At 45.5% G+C, this 22,912-nt stretch overlaps 1 protein-coding gene across 1 annotated transcript in view; it reads left to right on the forward strand.

Moving 5' to 3' along the window:
• The first annotated feature begins 365 nt into the window (after nucleotides 1-365).
• pds5a (PDS5 cohesin associated factor A) overlaps nucleotides 366-22,912 on the forward strand; it is a 271,909-nt gene continuing 249,362 nt past the window's right edge. The window contains exons 1-2 of the mRNA XM_070860770.1: nucleotides 366-503; nucleotides 1,395-1,543. Of these exons, the coding sequence (XP_070716871.1) occupies nucleotides 1,433-1,543 (111 nt within the window). The 5' untranslated portion in view covers nucleotides 366-503; nucleotides 1,395-1,432. The remainder of the gene's footprint in view (nucleotides 504-1,394; nucleotides 1,544-22,912) is intronic.

Here is a 22,912-nt window from a genome sequence, read left to right on the forward strand (position 1 = left end):
TTCTTAAAACCTACCTCTTTTCTGCCATAATTTCTTCTTATTTGACTCGATGTCAAATTTATTGTGTTGTCTTATAAAACTCCTGTGAAGCACTTTTGGGACATTTTATTACGTTAAAGGCGCTATATAAATACAAGTTGTTGTTGTTTACACGGGTGAACTTTGGAAGTGACAAAGAAATCCTCCTGTTCTGTAGGTGGCGCTGTCACTACCGGTGGCGCGTGCGCCTCCGCTCCTGCTCTGTAGGTGGCGCTGTCAGTGCCTGTGGTGCGTGCGCCTCCGCTCCTGCTCTGTAGGTGGCGCTGCCGCCACCGCCCTGGCGGTTACACGGTGTCTCCGTGCTCCTCCCTCTCTAGGTGGCGCTGTCTCTGTCGGGTGGCGGTGGCGTGTTGTGGCTGCTCTGTCCGTTGTTCCCCGGCGCTGTCCTGCTGCCGCCGCTCGGTGCCACTCCGCAAAACTCCTGCTCCCTGGACACCTGAGAGAGATCGAGCGAGATCCATGAGGTGAGCGCCGCTGTCAGTGCCGGCAATGGAGGCGCGCATTCGCACGCCAGGCCGGCCGGCCGGCCTGGGCCCGCCCGCTCTTAGCCTCCCGCCCGTTGGCCGGGTTGTTTCAGAGCTCGAGCGGGACGGTGCGCGGAGGGAAGGCCGAGCCGAGCCGAGCCGCCGTTCCGTTTTAAACAAAATCCGCTGCGGAGATGCGAAGTTGTGGAAACAAAACAAATCGGTGAATCGGCGGCCGGTCCGAACTGGGCCACGGCCTGTTCCCGATTGCTTGTAATTTGTGGCGGGATATTCCCGAGTATTTCCCGGGTTCGCGCCCCCTTCTCCCGCGCCGCCATGAAGTTGTAAATAAACGAGCGCGGCCGGGCCGGGGCTTCGGCCGCTCTGCAGCTGCTGTAGTGGCGCCTGGTGCCGAGGCCTGAGGGTCTAGGCCCGAGCAGCCCGTGCGCCACAACTTTTTTTGTCGCTGCGGATTCGGCGCGGCGCGAGGTTGGCGGGCGGCCCTCGCCCGGTGTCGGGACAGGAGGAGCGGCCAAGTCGCTCTCTTGAATTTACGGTTCCGGCCCGGTTTGATTTAAAATCCAGGCCGACTGCGAGGAGTTTGCGGCCGTTTCTTCTCTTTCTCCTCACCACCAACCCCCCCGGGCCGCTGCACTGATGTCCAGAAAGTGACGAGAAAACATGTTGTGGTTGCTTCTGCCTGCAAGAACTTGTCATTTTTTGCTGAGCCTCCTTGCCCGGCCGCCACCACTCACCATCTTTATGGGCAAGGACGGTGAACACGGGCCTGCTGTGTATCTTTTTTTAAAAATATCTTATTTAATTGGGAAAAGAGTGGAGAGAGGGTAAAGAAGCATTGAGTAACATTTTAAACTTCTGTTTGACCAGCAGAGGCCGGTAGTGATCTATAGAAAGGGAAAACTCAAAGGATGGCTTTCCCACAGCCGAAGCCTGCAGATGGAAAAATCATCATCTACCCTCCTGGTGTTAAGGAAATTACTGACAAAATCTCCAACGATGAATTGGTCAAAAGGCTAAAGGTATGGTTAGATGTTAAGATACATCCATTTAAAAAAAAATGCTTTGGGACTATGTGCTTTGCTTTCTGAAAAACTCATCAATTTAATACGTGATGAAAAGCGAAAATGCTGGAAAACTCTCAGCTACTCAGGCAGTATCTAGGGAAAGAGAAACTGAACTTTTCAGGTTGATGACCTTTCATCAGAACTTCAGACTTGGGCATGGTTGCTTTTCCTTTTGCGCTGAAGATTTCCATACATCACTTCATTGTAGTGTTTTTGATCATTTTGCAATGAATGATTTGCAATATGGCAGCTCATGTGGCATTACACTTGACAACTTCTGATCTCATTTTGTTTCAACTGATTATGTAAATAAAATTGGTTTCAAGTTGGTCAAACATATGAAACAAAATAGTTGGATAATACCATAAAATTGCCATTCTATATCTGTGCAATTTTGTTGCCATTTGTCTACCTTGAAAGGCTAAATTGCTTTGTTTACTGCAGTTAGGAGTTTAGTTCTTGTTGGATAGGCATAGGGTGTAGCGGAACTACCCAATGGCTCTCCTTCCTTCTCTCTTCCGTCCCCATCACCCCAAATAAAGTTTCATGGTATTGTTACTTTGGAGAACTGTTTGTCCCAAATTGAGTGTAATATTCTCATGGTATTTATGAGAAAAGTTGTATTATCTGTATAGATTGTTGCAGTAATACAATGATTAATTGTTTTTCTAAATTGTGCAGGATTGAGGATAATTCAGATGGTGGAATATATATAATCAGAGTATTAGAAAATTGAAAATATGAGAAAATCCTTGCAATATTTGAGAATTGCTGCAACTGATTGATTTTGATAATGGAATTTTTGAAATGTTGGAATTCTGTTCAGCCATTTATCCATTCTACCAGTTTTGAGATTGCGATACTTTGTTTTTCTGTCAGCTTGATTCTTATTTCTACTAATATTCGCCCAATGTAATTAATTTCCACCACTTTTGGTATGTAATCTGGTTTCCCAGTGTATTTGGTTATATCCAGTGCTATATTTGGAACTTCAAATCACTATGATGTGTGATGTGAAAATATACAAAATATTGATTTATTGCATTGATGAAAAATGTTCAAATGATGCACTGTTGCTGCACCTCATTTAACTGTTGAATTGGAAAAAGGTTGTGGAGACATTTGTAATCAGGTCTGAAGGAGGCATCATAAAGCTAAGAATTCCTTGCAATATATATGATTCTATGAAAGGAATATGAGGGATCAGGTTGAAGAAACTTGTGGCTCTTGGAGTCGAGTAACATATTCGTCAATCAGAAATCACTTCCTGTTTGAGCGCAGAAAAACATCAGAAATTTCCCGTATTGGCCTTGATGTCTTTTTCATTTGATTAGTTGAAATCAGTTTTTAACCAGTTAAATAACATTTTATTAAAAATTACTGCCACCTTCAAATGGACAGTAGGAGCAAGGAGGCAAATAAATGATTTGAAACTTAAAAAGGAAGAAATGGTAGAACAAACTGTTAGAAAATCTTAGTTAAAATAAAAATAGGAAAGTAGCAATAATTGAGCAGACTCCGTGCTGTTTACTATTTGTTGACTCTTTTTTTGATACTTTGGTACTTGTATGGTACGTGATAGTTTTATATCAATTCCTTTGATAACTATTTCACTTCTTTGAAAATGCAAGTTCTTTCCACTGATGCCTTTTGTAACTAAACATGAATTTGAAGCATATGTACATTTTTATCACAACTGCAAATGATTCTAAATCATTGAATGGCGGTGCAGGCTAGAAGGGCTGAATGGCCTGCTCCTGCACCTATTTTCTATGTTTCTATGTAATGAAGAATCGCTTCAAAATAATAGCAGATTTCATAGCTGTACTGCAAAATAGTTCATACTGAACATTTTTCTGTAGGAAACCTAAATTCTTTCTTCCTGTACGTTTTTGTTGAGAAACAAATTAATATGTTGTAATCAATGCATCATGTACTAACATTAAATGCTATTCCAGTTGTTGAGCGAGTTCTGATTTTTAAGATTCTTGAGATTCTGCTGCATATTGTACAACAGTGGGCCACAGACTGAGCAATTTCAAAGAATCTGCGTAAGTCTGGAGATAACATTTTTGGGGAAAAAAACACAACTCCTTCAACAATTTTTAAAAGTAAAACTCTTGGGGGGCCGAAATTGGTCGTCCGCCCATTTCTCAGGTGCGTGCCAGTGGTATGTCGTTTCATACCGCCGGGTATCGCTGGGGCGGAGTATGCACGATTTTCGGCAGTTTTTTCTCGGCGGTATGCCGAGCGGAGTGCGGGTGGTGAGTCCTTTTCACTCGGGAATCTTTGGGTCCCGAGTTCTGCGTACGCGCATGCCGCTGCGAAACTTTGCCCTCTGTGAGAGAGACCAGAATCGACAAAGACTGCCGGCTTGAGTGCAGGAATGGGGGGGTGGAGAAGAGGATTGCTTCTTGGCTGGGTGGGTGGGAGCAGCGTTGCTTCTGTGGTCGTTGGGGGGAGAATTGCTTCTTTTGGGGGTAAAGACTGGGGAGGGTGACAGATTTACAAAAGAATTCACAGGTGAAGATGCATCCCGCCGACTGAAGATAGACTTAAAGCCAGGGCCGTCTGCAGGGTCGGCGATCATCATCATAGGCAGTCCCTTGGAATCGAGGAAGACTTACTTTCACTTTTAAAATGAGTCCTTAGGTGGCTGAACAGTCCAATACGAGAACCACAGTCTCTGTCACAGGTCGGACACATCGTCGTTGAGGGAGAGGGTGGTTGGAACTGATTTGCCGCATGCTCTTTCTGTTGCCTGCGCTTGATTTCTGGATGCTCTCGGCGATGAGACTCGAGATACTCAGCGCCCTCCCGAATGTACTTCCTCCACTTAGGGCAGTCTTTGGCCAGGGACTCCCAGGTGTCAGTGGGGATGTTACACTTTATCAGGGAGGCTTTGACGGTGTCCTTGCAACGATTCCTCTGCCCACCTTTGGCTCGTTTGGAGTTCCGAATAGAGCACTTGCTTTGGGAGTCTCGTGATTGGCATGCGAACTATGTGGCCTGCCCAGCGGAGCTGATCGAGTATAGTCAATGCTTCAATGCTGGGGATGTTGGCCTGGACGAGGATGCTAATGTTGGTGCGTCTGTCCTCCCAGGGGATTTGTCGGATCTTGCAGAGACATCATTGGTGATATTTCTCCAGCGACTTGAGCTGTCTACTGTACATGGTCCATGTCTCTGAGCCATATGGGAGGGTGGGTAGTACTACAGCCCTGAAGACCATGAGCTTGGTGGCAGTTTTGAGGGCCTGGTCTTCAAACACTCTTTTCGTCAAGTATGTCGGTGGTAAGTCATCAATTTGGCAATTTTGGGCAGTATGTCCGGGGTGTGCATACCACCCAGCAGTATGTCGCTGATGACTTTTCTGCCGGGTGGTATGTTGGTGTTTTTCGATCAATTTCGCAATTTTAGGCGGTATGTCTGCGGGGTGGTGTATCCACCAATTTCTTTCCCTTAGATTTTACATTTTCATTATTGGTTAAAGACTTGTTAGAGATTATGAAAGAGTTTGATTGGGTGGATGTAGAGAAGATGTTTCCACTCGTGGGGAGACCAAAACTCAGGGCCACAAATATAAGGTAGTCACTAATAAATCCAACAGGGAATTCAGGAGAAACTTCTTTATCTGGAGAGTGGTTATAATGTTATTACAAGGACTAGTTGAGGTGATAGCTTAAATGCATTTAAAGGGAAGCCAGATAAACGCACAAGGGAGAAAGGAATAGAAGATTAAGCTGATGGGGTCAGATGAAGAGAGATGGAAGGAGGCTCGTGTGGAGCATCGACTTAATTGGGCTGAATGGCCTGTTTCTGCACTGTAAATGTAAAGACACAAGCTGGAATCACTTTAGATATGCAGGTGTGAGGATAGCATTAACATATTGCTAAGCAACACTATGCAGTCACTGATGTTTAGGCTATCTGTGGATTGAGATGACAGGCTGTCCAAGTGAGAACTAGGAACTGTATTCAATAACTTATATATTACTATGAAGCAATGTACTATGTATATATGGATGGTTATGATGCTGCAAAATCAGGCGCTTTTGTTTTCGATTTTTAGGGTTTGTCATTTTTAGAATATCGTCTTTGAGCACTTTAGTGGATCATCTGTCATTGCCTTGGATGTCTATAAAGTCTTTGACAGGGTCTGGTATTGTGCATTTTTTAACAAGTTACATGACCTCCCACCAAAACTCATATAATAGCTGTCTGATTTCCTCTTAAATTGCTTTCTCTGTGCTGTAGTTGCTGGTTCATCCTCCAACTCTTTCTCCGTTAACGTGAGGTTCTCCAGAGTTCTGTGCTTTCTTATATGTTTTTAAAAAATAGTAGTGCCCTCTTCCACAAGCTGTCATTTGAATCTTTTTTTGCCAATATTTTTGCTGCCTCCAGGAGTTTTGTACACAATTGCAGTGCTCTGGAAGCAAATTGTGCTGTAGAATCTTAAGAAATCAAATGCAAGTCTTTTAAGTGTAGAAATTTGTGGGATTTGCCTCTGCATAAAATAACTTGCCCTCATCATCATACACTTATTTGCTGATAATGCCATTCTACATTTATCAGCTTTCTTCAGATTTTGGGGCTTCATGCTCTCCTAAATCTAATCCTCTCTCAATGCATTGGCTGAATCATTACATCTTAATCTCTTCCATGTCTTCAATGTAGCAATGGAAATCTTGCTTTTTTTTCTTTCAGTTCTTTGAAGACACAGTATCTTTTATGTTGCTTGTAATCCTGATGATAAAATCTTTTTACCTTTGGTTCAAGCTTTGGTATTGGCCCCACTTCCTTCCCCTAGCTTCAGTTGGAACTCCCATATCTCAATTGCTAAAGCTGCACCAAGAATCTTGATATCCTTTTGTTCAAAACACTTTTCTCTTCAATAGCTCTTCAACTCTCTCAAGCTCAAGACTATCCATGATTTTAGAACTGATCCAGTTACTGGCTGGGTTCAAATAGCTTAATTCTTAGGCCCTGGGACAGCACAACAGAAATTACTTCTCACTTGATAGGTGGACACCGTATCAGTTCTAGCTTCCACACTCTCTCTGAACCTTCATTGTCTTTATCGCTATTGTTATGGACAGTACTTTTCTGAACTTTTGTCGTTTTCCTTGTAAGCTCCAATTTTCTACATTCCTATTGTCAAGACTCATAAAGTAGCATAAAGTGGATTATTTTTTTTCCAATGCATCAAATTTGTAGTAGTCCTTACTTCACTTGATGTCTCCTTCCTTGCTGTTTTTACAAACAAAAGTTTGGCAATATTTAATCAATGCTTCTTATTTACCTTGTATTCTCTTGGACTCTTTTCAACTTCTCCCTTTAACTTGGCCTCACTATTAAAAAGAGAGCCGAATCAGAACAGAAAATAGCCCTGTTCAATTTTTTGATGCTGAGCATACTAAATATGATTTATTCTTGAGCCTGCCCCTGAATTTCTTGACCATAATTCAGAAAAAAACTTCTTCCAAGAGTACCCCAAAATAATTTTGTAGTTCTCTTCATTGTATATATAATTAAAATCTCTTGTCTGAGAGTCGAACTGTCTGTATGTCTTTAGTGTAGTGAACTGGAAATGATGCTTGGTCGCCCCAACTGAGAGGTGATACGACACACAATTGTACCTCTGAAAAAGGAAATTTTTAGTATTTTTTTCTTCTCGTGTCCTGCTGAGCCTCTGCTCTGCTTGCCTGACTCAAATCTACTCGGCCCTTAGCTCACTCAGCTTCTGTGCCGAACCTTGCTTCTCTGTCCTACTATTACCCAGCCTCTGACCCAACACCCACTTCAACAGCCAGTTTGTTTCCTGCTATTCCCCAGTCCGTGAATACTCCCTTGCACTCCTGAATGCTGGCTGCACTTGCAATGCCATAGGAGATTCCATATAGTACAGGTACTTCATAATGATTAGAAACTTTTATGAAAGGTTATTTTGAAAGCTGTGAAAAAGTATTTTAGTGTTTACTAGGTAGACTAAATTGTTTCAATAGAAAGCAGATTTTTAAACATCTGGATACTTAAATATAGAATATTTTTATTTTCTATTCTTACCTAAACTAAAAATGGCCTTCAGTAGAGATTAGCAAATTGGCTGTTTTTATCTGTAGATTATGGAAATCCACAGCTAAATATAAATTTGTTCCAGATTGAAATAATTATATGATTGAATGTGTATAAAATAATGTGAAACTTTATAGGCTTGTTGATCCATTACTTTATTCATTGGTGGATGAAGTTTAAATAAAGTGAATAACTGTAAAATCTCAATTCTGTTTGCATAATTTTTTTCATTTGTAGAATAATTTTGATTCAAATTCATACAATTGATTTACTAGAGATGGCAATATTTAAATGCAGATTAACTTCTCCACTAAATTCTTGTTCCAGATTTATTTTTAATGGAAGCAGACATGCATGAGTAAATTTTACAGTAACCTACACAATTGTTGGGTAGGGAGATGAACAAAAGTTTGTCTGGGGATTTGGGTCACAAGTCCAGTTCATGTGTTTGAATGAACACGAGTGTCAGACCGTACATAGGATTACACAACATATATGGCACAGAGACATGCCATTTGGCCCAACCAGTTCATGCACCACTGAGCCTCCTTCCGTCTTTCCTCATCTAAATCAATTAGTATAATCCTCTATTCCCTTCTCTCTCATATGCTTATCTAGCCTCCCCTTAAATACATCTATACTATTCACTTCAACCACTCCCCGTGGTTGGAAAGTTCCACATTCTCACCACTCTTTGGGTAAAGAAATTTGTTCTGAATTCCTATTGGATTTCTTGGTGACTATCTTATATGCCTGTTATGCTCTTCCCCACAAATGGAAACATTCTCTCTGTATCTACTCTATCAAAACTGTTCATAATTTTAAAGGCCTCGATTCGGTCATCCCCTCAGCCTTCTTTCAAGAGACAGGAGACCCAACCTGTTCATCCTTTCCTGATATGTATACCTTGCATTTCTGCTGTCATCCTTGTAAATATTTTCTGCACCCTTTTAAGTGGCTTTATATCCTTTCCATAATATGGCAACCAGAACTGTACGCAGTACTCCAAGTGTGGTCTAAAACCAAGATTCGATGCAGTTTTTGCATAACTTCCTCACTTTTCAATTCTATACCTCGAGAAATAAACCTTATCCTAACTCGGGGAATTTTGACCATAAATATCAACTTTTATTTATTTTGGTCATTATGCTCCAAGTTTGTGGTTCTTTGAGTTTATGACTTTTTTTCCCCCAACTCCCAGTTATTCCAAAAGAAGTAAACCAATGAAAATATAACTTTTAATGGCCCAGATTTTGCTATAGCAGGGCATCTCATGGTGTTTGCCATTAGTTAGACTTGCTCTTGCACGTTTGGGTTTTTACATTTTTTGCATCGCAAGTTTCAGATATTGGCATTTAAACATGCGTATACAGTAGCCTAGTGGTTATGCTACTGGACGAGCAATTTAGAGGCCTGGAAGAATGATCCAGAGACGGGATTTCAAATCCCACGATAGAAGCTGGGGAATTTAAATTCAGTTAATTAAACAAATCTGGAATAAAAAGCTAGTGTCAGTAATGGTAACCATAAATCTTATTGGATTGTCGTTAAAAAACCCATTTGGTTCACTAATTTCCTTTTTAGGAAGGGAAATCTGCTGTCCTCACCTGGTTTGGCCCATATGTGACTCCAGACCCACAGCCAAGTGGTTGACTCAAAACAATAATAAAACTGGATGGGCCACCCGCCATTGAATTGGGCACCGGCTCCGGACACAACAACGGCACACGCTGTCCAGTCGACCCTGCAAAGTCGTCCTCATTATAATCTGGGCACTTGTGGCAAAATTGGGAGAGATATCCCAGTCAAGCAACAGCCTGACATAGTCATACTCACAGAATCATACCTTTCAGCCAACGTCCCAGTCTCCTCCATCACCCACCCTGGGTATGCATTGTCCCACCAGAAGTGGCGACAGAGTGATATACATTCAGGAGGCAGTGGCCCTGCTGACTTTCACCTACTGCCCTCCTTCAGCTTATGTATCAGTATTCCTCCATTTTGAACACCACTTGGAAGACGCACTGATGGTAGCAAGGGCACAGAATGTACATTGGTTGGGGGACTTCAAGAGTGCACCACGTCTGATCGAGCTGGCCAACTTCTGAAGGGACTGTGACAAATGGTGGGAGAACCAACACGAGGGAAAAATCTACTTGACCTCGTCTTCAACCTACCTATCGCAGATACATCTGTCCTTTACAGTATTGGTAGCTGTGACTACTGCACAGTCCTTGACAAAGTCCTGTTTTCACATAGAGGACACCCTCCATCTTGTTGTGTGGTACTATTATGTGCTAAATGGGATAGACTCAGAACCGATCTAGCAACTCAGAACCGGACATCCATGAGGCGCTGTGAACCGTCAGCAGCAGCAGAATTCATAGAATAAACTCAGAGAATATTTACAGCACAAAAGGAGGCTATTCAGCCCCTTGAGCTCGTGCCAGCTCTCTGCAAGAGCACTTCAGCTAGTCCCACTACCCGCCCTTTCCCTGTAGCCCTGCAAATATTTTCCTTCAGGTACTTGACCAATTTCTTTTTGTAAGCCATGATTGAGTCTGCCTCCACCACCCTTTCAGGCAGTGCATTCCAGATCCTAACTGCTCGCTGTGTAAACATTTTTTTTTTGCTTATGTCGCTTTTTGGTTCTTCTGCTAATCACCTTAAATCTGTGTCCTCTGGTTCTCAACCCTTTCACCAATGGGAACAGTTTCTCTCTATCTACTCTGTCTAGACCCATCATGATTTTGAACACCTCTGTCAAATCTCTCAGCCTTCTCTATTCTAAGGATAAAAACCCCACCTTCTCCAGTCTATCCACGTAACTGTAGTCCCTCGTCCCTGGGATCATTCTCGTCAATCTTTTCTGCAAATGCATGGCAGATACAGTATAATGTGGATAAATGTGAGGTTATCCACTTTGGTGGCAAACACAGGAAGGCAGAATATTATCTGAATGATGACAGATTAGGAAAAGGGGAGGTGTGAAGAGACCTGGGTGTCATGGTACATCAGTCATTGAATGTTGGCATGCAGGTACAGCAGGCGGTGAAGAAGGCAAATGGTATGTTGGCCTACATAGCAAGGGGATTTGAATATAGGAGTTGTACTGCAGTTGTACAGGGCCTTGGTGAGGCCTCACCTGGAATATTGTGTTCAGTTTTGGTCTCCTAATCTGAGGAAGGACATTCTTGCTATTGAGGGAGTACAGCGAAGGTTCACCAGACTGATTCCCGGAATGGCAGGACTGACATATGAGGAGAGATTGTATCGACTGGGCCTGTATTCACTGGAGTTTAGAAGGATGAGAGGGGATCTCATAGAAACGCACGCAATTCTGACGGGACTGCACAGGTTACATGCAGTAAGAATGTTCCCGATGTTGGGGAAGTCCAGAACCAGGGATCACAGTCTAAGGATAAGGGGTAAGCCAATTAGGACCGAGATGAGGAGAAACTTCTTCACTCAGAGAATTGTGAACCTGTGGAATTCTCTACCGCAGAGAGTTGTTGATGCCAGTTCGTTAGATATATTCAAGAGGGAGTTAGATATGGCCCTTACGACTAAAGGGATCAAGGGGTATGGAGACAAAGCAGGAAAGGGGTATTGAGGTGAATGATCAGCCATGATCTTATTGAATGGTGGTGCAGGCTCGAAGGGCCGAATGGTCTGCTCCTGCAACTATTTTCTATGTTTCTATGCACCCTTTGTAAGGTCTTCACAGCTTTCCGAAGATGCGGTGTCCCTTGGACACAATAGTCCAGTTGAGGCCGAACTAGTGTTTTATAAAGCTTCATCATAACTTCCTTGCTTTTGTACTCTATGCCTCTGTTTATGAAGCCCAGGATCCCATATGCTTTTTTAACTCCTTTCTCAACCTGCCCTGCTGCCTTCAACAATTTGTGTATATATACAACAATAACTTTTATTTACATAGTGCCTTTAACGTAGTAAAACGTCCCAAGGTGCTTCACACCAGTGTTAGAAGACAAAACAAATAATTTTGACACCGAGTCACATACAGCAGATGACCAGAAGCTTGGACAAAGAGGTAGGTTTTTTGGAGCGTCTTAAAGGAGGAAAGAGAGCCGGAGAGATTTAGGGCGGGAGTTCCAGAGTTTGGGGCCAAGGCACGGCCACCGATTGTTGAGCAGTTATAATCAGGGATGCTCGAGGGCAGTATTTGAGGAACGCAGCCATCTCATGGGTTATGAGGCTGAAAGAGATTACAAAGGTGGGGAGGGGCGAGGCCATGGAGGGATTTGTAAACAAGGATGAGAATTTTGAAGTCGTGGCATTAATTAACAAGGAGCCAATGTAGGTCAGCAAGCACAGGGGTGATGGGTGATCGGCACTTGTTAAGAGTTAGGACACGGGCTGCTGATTTTTGGATGATCTCAAGTTTACGAGGGTAGAATGTTGGAGGCCAGCCAGGAGTGTGTTGGAATCGCCAAGTCTTGAGGTAACAAAGGCATGGATGAGGATTTCAGCGGCAGATGAGATGAGCAGATAAACTTTGCCCCCGTGGGCTCGGGGAAGGAAGGGAACTGTAAGAGACAGATGATCAGATGGTCTCAATCTTGGAGACAAAGAAGTCCATGAGCTACTCACACTTGTCGGAGGTGAGTGTGGTGAAGACAGGGGAGAGGGGTTTAAGAAGACGGTTAGCAGTCGAGAATAGTAGCCAGGGGATATCTTTGCATTCCAGGATGATTCTGGAATAGTGAGCAGTTTTTTGCAGACAAGAGTAGGACCCGATAATGCTTTATGTGGTCCAGCCAGGTCTGGCGGTGAATGGCTAAACCAGTTATCTGCCACATCTGTTCAAGTCTGCATCCCTTGGACTTGAGGGAGTGAAGATGAGGATTGTACCAGGGGGAACAGCCAGGGTGAGAGAAAGTAAATGGTGCACTTTTTCTGCTTTATCTTACCCTCTATCTATTTTGTCATCCAGGGAGCTCTGGCTTTAGTTACCCTACATTTCCCCCTCGTGAGAATGTACTTCGACTGTATCTGAACCATCTCCACTTTAAAGGCAGCCCATTGCTCGATTACAGTTTTGCCTGCAATCTTTGATTTCAATTTACCCGGGCCAGATCCGTTCTGAACCCACTGAAAGTTGCCTTCCTTCAATTAAGTATTTTTACTCTAGATTGCTCCCTATCCTTTTCCATAACTAATCTAAACCTTATGATAATATGATCACTGTTCCCTAAATGTTCCCTTACTGACACTTGCTTCACTTGACCCACCTCATTCCCCAGAACCAGATCCAGCAATGCCTCCTTCCTCATTGGCTGGAAATGTACTGATCAAGAACGTTCTCCTGAACACACTTCAGAAATTCTTCCCCCTCTCTGCTCTTTATGCTATTACTATCCCAGTTTATATTAAGATGATTGACATCCCCCTTTATTACTACTCTATAGTTCTTGCACCTCTCTGTAATTAATTGCCCTGCAAATTTGCTTCTCTCTGGCCCTGAAATTCTGGCCTCCCTGGGTCCGTATGGAGTTCCAATATCTTTCAGGGCCTGTATCTTTCCCACAAGTTGGTGGCCTGTAGAATACATCTAGTAATGTAATGGCACCTCTGTTATTAACATTAACCAAATTGATTCTGTCCTTGATTCCTCCAGGACATCCTCCAGCATTGTCACATTCTCCTTTACCAATACTGCCACCCACCTCCTTTCTTTCCTTCCCTATCTTTGCTGAATACCTTGTATCCAGGAATATTTAAAACCCAATCCTGGTCTTTTTTGAGCTAGGTCTCCATTATCGGTCGGTGCAACATCATATTTTCATGTGGCTATTTTCACCTGCAGCTCACCAGCCTTCTTTCCCACGCTTTGTGCGTTTACACACATACACTGTAAACCTATCTTCGACCACCTTGTATTCTTAGTCTGACCCCACCTAATATCTTACTCTTTCTTAGTGTAATGCTGTCTGTCTCTCCCAATCCTTTGTGCACCTTGCTCTCCTTTCTAATACTACATCCTGGTGCCCACCCCCCTGCCAAATTAGTTTAAACCCTCCCCAACAGCACAAGCAAACTCTCCTGCGAGGACATTGGTTCTGGCTCTGTTGAGGTGCAATCCATCCAGCCTGTGAAGGTCCCATCTCTCCCAGAACTGGTCCCAATGACCCAGGAATCTGAAACCCCCTCTCCTGCATCATCTCTTCAGCCACGCATTCATCTGCTCTACCTTCCAATTTCTATATTCACTAGCTCGTGACACCGGGAGTAATCAAGAGTTTACCACCTTTTGAGATCCTAATCTCTTTCCTAGCTCCCTAAAATCTGCCTGCATGACCTCATCCCTCTTTCTATGTCATTGGTGCAGATATGGACCACAACCTCTGGCTGTTGACCCTCCCACCTCAGAATGTTCTGCAACCGTTCTGTGACAGCCTTGACATTGGCACCCCAGGGAGGCAACATACCATCCTGGAATCACGACTGCAGCCGCAGAAATGCCTGTCTGTTCCCCTAACTGTTGCATCCCCTACCACTATTGCTTTTTCAATTCCCCCACCCCCGCCCGTACAGCTGAGTCACCTGTGGAGCCGTGGACTTGGCTCTGGCTGTACTCTGCAGAAGAACAGTTGCCCTCCGCGAGATGCACTGAGGACTACTGCACTACCTTGCTGGTCGTCCTCCTCTGTCTGGCGGTAATCTATTTCCTCTCTGCCTGCACATTCTTCCGCTGCGGGGTGGCCGCCTCCTGAACTGTGCTATCCACGTAGCTTTCAGCTTCACACATGCACCACAGTGACACCAGCTACTTAATCCAACTAACGATACTTCCTGCGCTCGTGGTTGTCCAGGACACTGGAAACATCCTGGAGTTCCCACATGGCACAAGGGACCGAGGTGCACTTCCGTGCCTCTACGCAATAGATTATTAATTAACTTAACAGAAATAAACTCAAGACTTAAAAAAGAACAATAACCAGCGACTCTTCAGCTCCTTCCCTTGTGTTGACATCACTTACCTCGCTCCCTGACGCTTGCATTCCCTCCGGGCTCTTGGGCTTACCTTTATCTCCAGCCGCTCCTCTTACTCTCTCCTTCACCCACTGCTCCAAATTCCCACTCTCTCCAAATCCACAATTTAGTACTCCGTCTAGAAGCATTCCGTTTAGGATCACACTGTGCCGCCCACTCTCAAAATTGTATTCCCACCACAATCTGTAACCTCGTGGCCTGGCATATCCCTCACTCTACCATTACAAGTAAGCAAGGGGACCAACCCTGGTTGAATGAGGAGTGCAGAAATGCATGCCAAGAGTAGCATCAGGGGTACCTAAAAATAAGGTGCCACAAACCTGGGGAAGCTGCAACTAAATGCATGCTAAACAGCGGAAGCAGCATGCTATAGACAGAGCTAAGCGACCGCACAACCAACTGATCAGATCAAAGATCTGCAGTCCTGCCACATGCAATTGTGAATGGTGATGGACAATTGAACAACAAACTGGAGGAGAAGGCACCATTAATATCTCCAGCCTCAATGATGGCGGAGCCCAGCACGCGAGTGCAAAAGACAAGGCTGAAGTGTTTGCAACCATCTTCAGCCAGAAGTGCCGAGTGAATGATCGATCTTGGCCTCCCTGTGATGAGATCCCTACCATCACAGAAGCCAGTCTTCAGCCAATTCGATTCACTCCACGTGATATCAAGAAATGGCTGCGTGCACTGGATGCAGCAAAGGCTGTGGACCCCGACAACATTCCGGGTCTAGTGCTGAAGACTTGTGCTCCACAAGGGGCGGGGGGAGAAAGAGGCGTAGGGAGAGAGAGAGAGAGAGAGAGAGAGAGTGTGTGTGTTGGGGGGAGGGTGGCAGAGAGAGAGAGAGAGTGTGGGGGGGGGGGAGAGGGGAGAGAGTGGGGGAGGGGCGGGAGAGAGAGAGTGGGGGAGGGGCGGGAGAGAGAGAGTGGGGGAGGGGCGGGAGAGAGAGTGGGGGAGGGGCGGGAGAGAGAGTGGGGGAGGGGCGGGAGCGAGTGGGGGCGGAGAGAGAGAGTGGGGGAGGGGCGGGGGGGAGAGAGAGCGGGGGAGGGGCGGAGAGAGGGAGTGAGTTGGGGAGGGGCGGAGGGAGGGAGTGAGTTGGGGAGGGGCGGAGGGAGTTGGGGATGGGGAGGGAGTTGGGGGAGGGAGTGAGTGAGAGAGCAGGGGGAGGAGGGAGGGATGGAGAGAGAGAGCGGGTGGTAGGGTGGGAGAGAGAGGAGGTCAGGAACTCTGGGTCTGGGGGGCGTGGTGGGGGTGGGGGGTGTCAGTGGAATGTTGGAAGAATGTGATCGAGGTCTAATGGTGGGGAGGAGGGAGGGTGAAAGCGAGAGTTAGAACGTGATCCAAATGGTAAGATGGATCACGGTCTTCCAACTTCACCCTCTTTACACCCGCACCATGTTGTCCCTGTTCTCCATCCTGGATCTCTTTGATTTCTCAGAAAGCTTGGTGCGTGTGTGGCACGTGTCTTCATTGGACTGACCGAAATCTGGAAGTCATGACACTGTCACTATTCACTTCATGCGCAATCATGTTAACAATCCGTGACGACACGAAATGCTTCATCCATTGCGAGAGGTGGAGGATCTTGGGCAGGGGGATGTCAGGAAGCCGGGGTGGGAGGGAAAAGGTCAGGAACTTGGGCGGGGGGAGATGGTCAAGAACTTGGGCGGTGGAGGAGGAGGTCAGGAACTTGTGCGGGGGGGGGCGGGTGTAAGGGGGTGTGGAGAAGGTCAGGAACTTGGGCGGCGGGGGAGGAGGTCAGTAACTTTTTTGCGGTGGGAGAAGGTCCTGACCGATGAGGGTGAGCCCTGTCTTCCTGGTGTCGGCAGTCAGAATGGCTCGAAATACACTTTGCAAAGTAACTGATTACGTAGGCAAGGAGGATCTAATTGCACATTCCAGAGAAACGGCTGAGTGTGTCTTGTCCTCCAAGGGGTCCAATCAGCAATCAAGACTTGTCATCCAAGGCGACCAATCTGAGCTTTTGGTGTTGTGATAAACACGTCCAAATTTGTAACAGTAAATTTCAGTGCCAGAAAAGTTGATTAGCAGTAATTAACATTCAGGTGATTAAAAGGTACTTTGACTTGAAATGGCGAGACTTAACTTTCTGTGGTGAGTTTAGTTTGTATCTTCCACTCAAATAAACAAAGTCATGCCATTCAATACATTTCAATGATGAGGCACTCAATAACGAGATGCCATTTTCACAGAGCTAACGATAGAGCACACAACTAGGAAAGCAACTTGCAGATATTGGCATTTCAATGTGCATTTGCTCCTCACCTGAAGTGGCATTTCTGCATAAATAGCGGCGAGCGCCATTAGGCTCACCATTATTCTGAAAGCAAAATTTGGCCCAATGTAACTTGACGCTGTTGTTACTATTCAAGCTGAAGTTGACAGCACAGGTACAGCCATATGAGAGGTCCCTGCAAAGAGAGCACCATAAGATCCCAGTGTACTGAACTATATTGGCCTTTGAACAACTTAGAAATAATATTATGCCTTGGTGATGCTGCTTCCTTGACAGATTGTGGGTAATGCACTGACAGTCTATGGAGAACACTGTAATACAGGTTGAACCTCCCTTATCTGGCACCCTCGTGAACTGGCCTGTCCCGAACGAGGAATTTTGCCGGATGAGTGGTGGTCATGTGTTTTGGTGGACTGCACCTTTAAGTGCTTTTGCTGGGGTAAGTGTGTGTGTGTGCGCGCTGATTGACTGGACCGACAGTCAGTCATTGTGTAGGGGGCCCAGAAGAGTCGGCAGGGTCCGAAGAGTCAGCGGGCCTCGAAGAGTCGGTCCGAACCCCCAGCGGTGTGGGGAGGAGCGGCTGGCCTGAGGACTGTGGCTGCAGGAGTTCCGGCAGGGTGATGAAGAGGAGGCAGCCGATTGAGAAGAAAGATTATATTGGTGAGTAGGATTTTGACGATCACATTCTGCACATGCGCCACCCGCCGGCTGGGAATGGTCCCGAACGAGGGGCGGTGCCGGATAAGGGAGTCCTGAATAAGAGAGGTTCAACCTGTATAACCACATTCCACGGTGCAGGCTGTCCTAAGAATAACAAGTTCCACAAGAGCCAAAAAGAATTGAACTTTGCACAGTTAAATTGTTTATTTAGTTTAAATCTCACTCCTGTATCTGAAATGCCAGATAATAGGCATGAAGTTATGACTTGCAAAGTGAGCCTTACAGTATGTTGTAATTGTTTCTGTACAATGTATACCACCTTTTGGCTGCAGTTGTTGGTTAAAAAATGGTAGCTTCGCATTGTCACCCGAGTCAGAAGGTTGAGGGTTCAAGCCACATTCCAGAACGTGAGTGCATAATCAAAGCTGACATTTCATTGTACTTTTGAAGGAATGCTGCATTGTTGGAGATGAAATGTTAAAATTGAGGACCCCGTCTGCTTGTTCAGGTGGATGTTAAAGATCGCATGGCACTTGTTTGAGGAAGAGCAGGAGTTCTGCTATCGTGGCCAGTATTCATCGCCCAGTCAACAAGACCAAAATAACTGATCATTTATCTTGTTGCTCTTTGTGGAATCTTGCTGTACACAAAAGGTTGTGAAATGCTTTGGGGATCCTGAGGACATGAAAGGTGCGATATAATTGTGGCTTTTTTTATAGGTGGCTATTGTCCTGAATGTAATAGAATGTTACTGCAGACTGTGGGGTGTTTCTGTAACCCGAAAGGGCCAAAGGCGCGCAGAGGAAACGTTACAAGGAACCACCCTCAAAGCCTCCCTGATAAAGTGCAACATCCCCACCGACACCTGGGAGTCCCTGGCCAAAGACCAGTCCGCACTAAGTGGAGGAAGTGCATCCGGGAGGGCGCTGAGCACCTCGAGTCTCGTCGCCAATTGCGAGCAGAAACCAAGCGCAGGCAGCGGAAGGAGCGTGAGGCAAACCAGTCCCACCCACCCCTTCCCTCAACGTCTGTCTGTCCCACCTGTGACAGGGACTGTGGTTCTCGTATTGGACTGTTCAGCCACCGAAGGATTCATGTTTAGAGTGGGAGCAAGTCTTCCTCGATTCCGAGGGATTGCCTATGATGATGATGATACCAAGAAGCATCTGAGCGCACTGGATACAGCAAAGACTGTGGGCCCCAACAACATCCTGGCTGTCGTGCTGAAGACTTGTGCTCCAGAACTAGCCGCGTCTCTAGCCTGCAATAAGGGCACAGTAGTTATCATGGGCGACTTTAATCTACATATAGATTGGGCTAACCAAACTGGTCTCTGAGCGGGTGCAGGACATTCTGAAAGGGGAGGGTGAACAGCCAGTTGTCGTGGTGCACATTGATACCAACGATGTAGGTAAAAAATGGGGTGAGGTCCTACGAGACGAATTTAAGGAGCTAGGAGCTAAATTAAAAAGTAGAACCTCAAAAGTAGTAATCTCAGGATTGCTACCAGTGCCACGTGCGAGTCAGAGTAGGAATCGCAGGATAGCTCAGATGAATACGTGGCTTGAGGAGTGGTGCACAAGGGAGGGATTCAAATTCCTGGGACATTGGAACCGGTTCTGGGGGAGGTGGGACCAGTACAAACCGGACGGTGTGCACCAGGGCAGGACCATAACCAATGTCTCGGGGAGTGTTTGCTGGTGCTGTTGGGGAGGAGTTGAACTAATACGTCAGGGGGATGAGAAACTATGCGGGGAGATAGAGGAAAGCAAGGTGGAGACGGGGGCGGGGGACAGGAGGGAGATGGGTGGAGGTGGAGGGCGGAGAAACACAAGGCAGGGAACAAAGGGAGCCACTTTGCAGCAAAATTCTAAAGGGTCAAAGTTTATTAAAAAGGCAAGCCTGAAGGCTCTGTGCCTCAATGCGAGGAGTATTCGGAATAAAGTGGACGAATTAACTGTGCAGATAGCAGTTAACAGATACGATGTGGTTGGCATCATGGAGACATGGCTCCAGGGTGACCAAGGCTGGGAACTCAATATCCAGGGGTATTCAATATTTAGGAAGTATAGACAGAGAGGAAAAGGAGACGGGTGGCGTTGCTGGTTAAAGAGGAAATTAATGCAATTGTAAGGAAAGACATTAGCTTGAATGATGTGGAATCAGTAAGGGTGGAGCTGCGGAATACCAAGGGGCAGAAAACGCTAGTGGGAGTTCTGTACAGACCACCAAACAGTAGTAGTGATGTTGGGGACAGCATCAAACAGGAAATTAGGGGTGCATGCAATAAAGGTGCAGCAGTTATCATGGGTGACTTTAATATGCATATAGATTGGGCTAACCAAACTGGAAACAATACGGTGGAGGAGGATTTCCTGGAGTGCATAAGGGATGGTTTTCTCGACCAATATGTCGAGGAACCAACTTGGGGGAAGGCCATCCTGGGTGTTGTGTAATGAGAGAGGATTAATTAGCAATCTCGTTGTGCTAGGCCCCTTGGGGAAGAGTGACCATAATATGGTGGAATTCTACATGAGGATGGAGAATGAAACAGCTAATTCAAAGACCATGGTCCAGAACTTAAAGGAGGGTAACTTTGAAGGTATGAGGCGTGAATTGGCTAGGATAGATTGGTGAATGATACTTAAGGGGTTGACAGTGGATGGGCAATGGCAGACATTTAGAGACCGCATGGATGAACTACAACAATTGTACATCCCTGTCTGGCGTAAAAATAAAAAAGGGAAGGTGGCTCAACCGTGGCGATCAAGGGAAATCAGGGATAGTATTAAAGCCAAGGAAGTGGCATACAAATTGGCCAGAAATAGCAGCGAACCGGGCGACTGGGAGAAATTTAGAACTCCGCAGAGGAGGACAGAGGGTTTGATTAGGGCAGGGAAAATAGAGTACGAGAGGAAGCTTGCAGGGAACATTGAAATGGACTGAAAAAGCTTCGATAGATATGTATAGAGAAAAAGGTTAGTAAAGACAAACGTAGGTCCCCTGCAGTCAGAATCAGGGGAAATCATAACTGGGAACAAAGAAATGGCAGACCAATTGAACAACTACTTTGGTTCGGTATTCACTCAGGAGGACACAAACAATCTTCCGGATATAAAAGGGGTCAGAGGGTCTCGTAAGAAGGAGGAACTGAGGGAAATCCCTATTAGTCGGGAAATTGTGTTGGGGAAATTGATGCGATTGAAGGCGGATAAATCCCCAGGGCCTGATGGTGTGCATCCCAGAGTACTTAAGGAGGTGGCCTTGAAAATAGCGGATGCATGGACAGTCATTTTCCAACATTCCATAGACTTTGGATCAGTTCCTATGGAGTGGAGGGTAGCCAATATCACCCCACTTATTAAAAAAGGAGGGAGAGGGAAAACGGGGAATTGTGGTCCGGTCGGCCTGACATCGGTAGTGGGTAAAATGATGGAATCAATTGTTAAGAATGTCATAGCAAAGCATTTGGAAAGAGGTGACATGATAGGTCCAAGTCAGCATGGATTTGTGAAAGGGAAATCACGCTTGACAAATCTTCTGGAATTTTTTGAGGATGTTTGCAGTATAGTGGACAAGGGAGAACCAGTTGATGTGGTGTATTTGGACTTTCAGAAGGCTTTCGACAAGGTCCCACACAAGAGATTAATGTGCAAAGTTAAAGCACATGGGATTGGGAGTAGTGTGCTGACGTGGATTGAGAACTGGTTGGCAGATAGGAAGCGAAGAGTAGGAGTAAATGGGTACTTTTCAGAATGACAGGCAGTGACTAGTGGGGAACCGCAAGGTTCTGTGCTGGGGCCCCAGCTGTTTACATTGTACATTAATGATTTAGACGAGGGGATTAAATGTAGTATCTCCAAATTTGAGGATGACACTAAGTTGGGTGGCAGTGTGAGCGGCGAGGAGGATGCTATGAAGCTGCAGAGTGACTTGGATAGGTTAGGTGAGTGGGCAAATGCATGGCAGATGAAGTATAATGTGGATAAATATGAGGTTATCCACTTTGGTGGTAAAAACAGAGAGACAGACTATTATCTGAATGGTGACAGATTAGGAAAAGGGGAGGTGCAACGAGACCTGGGTGTCATGGTACATCAGTCATTGAAGGTTGGCATGCAGGTACAGCAGGCGGTGAAGAAGGCAACTGACATGTTGGCCTTCATAGCGAGGGGATTTGAGTACAGGGGCAGGGAGGTCTTACTCCAGTTGTACAGGGCCTTGGTGGGGCCACACCTGGAGTATTGTGTGCGGTTTTGGTCTCCTAACTTGAGGAAGGACGTTCTTGCTATTGAATGAATGCAGCCAAGGTTCACCAGACTGATTCCTGGGATGGCGGGACTGACATATCAAGAAAGACAGGATCAACTGGGCTTGTATTCACTGGAGTTCAGAAGAATGAGAGGGGATCTCATAGAAATGTTTAAAATTCTGATGGGTTCAGACAGGTTAGATGCAGGAAGAATGTTCCCAATGTTGGGGAAGTCCAGAACCAGGGGTCACAGTCTAAGGATAAGGGGTAAGCTGTTAATACGGATTCTTTTTCCCTCAATCTGTTTCAGCGAATACACTGACGCGAACACCTTCTTGCCTTTTCTGTAAAAGACCTTTATTGAAGATTCTCCGGCCGGGAATTGTCAAGACAAAGGAACACTCTCAATCAGAGCCTGTTTACCTTCCTCTGGACAAGCCCCTTTACTTGCGAAAAGCACAGTAGTTATACATTTTCAAAACATAACACATTTGATTTGCACTTGGTCTGTCCACTCCCTTTTTTCCTCTCCCCCGCCCCCCCCCCCCCCCCCGAGTATGTCCAATGGCAGGCGAGGAGGTCTCCTAATTCGAGCTGGCCCCGAGGTCAGCTTGTTTATAGCCTCATTAAATTATTCTTCCTTATCAATAAAACCTATTTCCCTCTTATCAGTAAAAATCATTACGTTTCCCTCTCCCATCCGTGATTGCCTTTTCTTTCCCGTGACCCGTGTTTAACCTCAACTCTCAGTAACCCCTTTTTTTCCTGTTGATTCTGCAATTGTCAGCATCTTGACATTTCTTTAGCTATTTTCCCATGATTCCCTATCTCCATCCCTCTGCCACATTCACAATCCTTCTGCACACATTCTCAAAGCCATTTAGGACCGAGATGAGGAGAAACTTCTTCACCCAGAGAGTGGTGAATCTGTGGAATTCTCTACCACAGAATGTTGTTGAGGCCAATTCACTAAATATATTCAAAAAGGAGTTAGATGTAGTCCTTACTCCTCGGGGGATCAAGGGGTATGGCGAGAAAGCAGGAATGCGGTACTGAAGTT

The sequence above is a fragment of the Pristiophorus japonicus genome, chromosome 2, assembly GCF_044704955.1.
Source record: "Pristiophorus japonicus isolate sPriJap1 chromosome 2, sPriJap1.hap1, whole genome shotgun sequence".
NCBI lineage: Eukaryota > Metazoa > Chordata > Chondrichthyes > Pristiophoridae > Pristiophorus > Pristiophorus japonicus.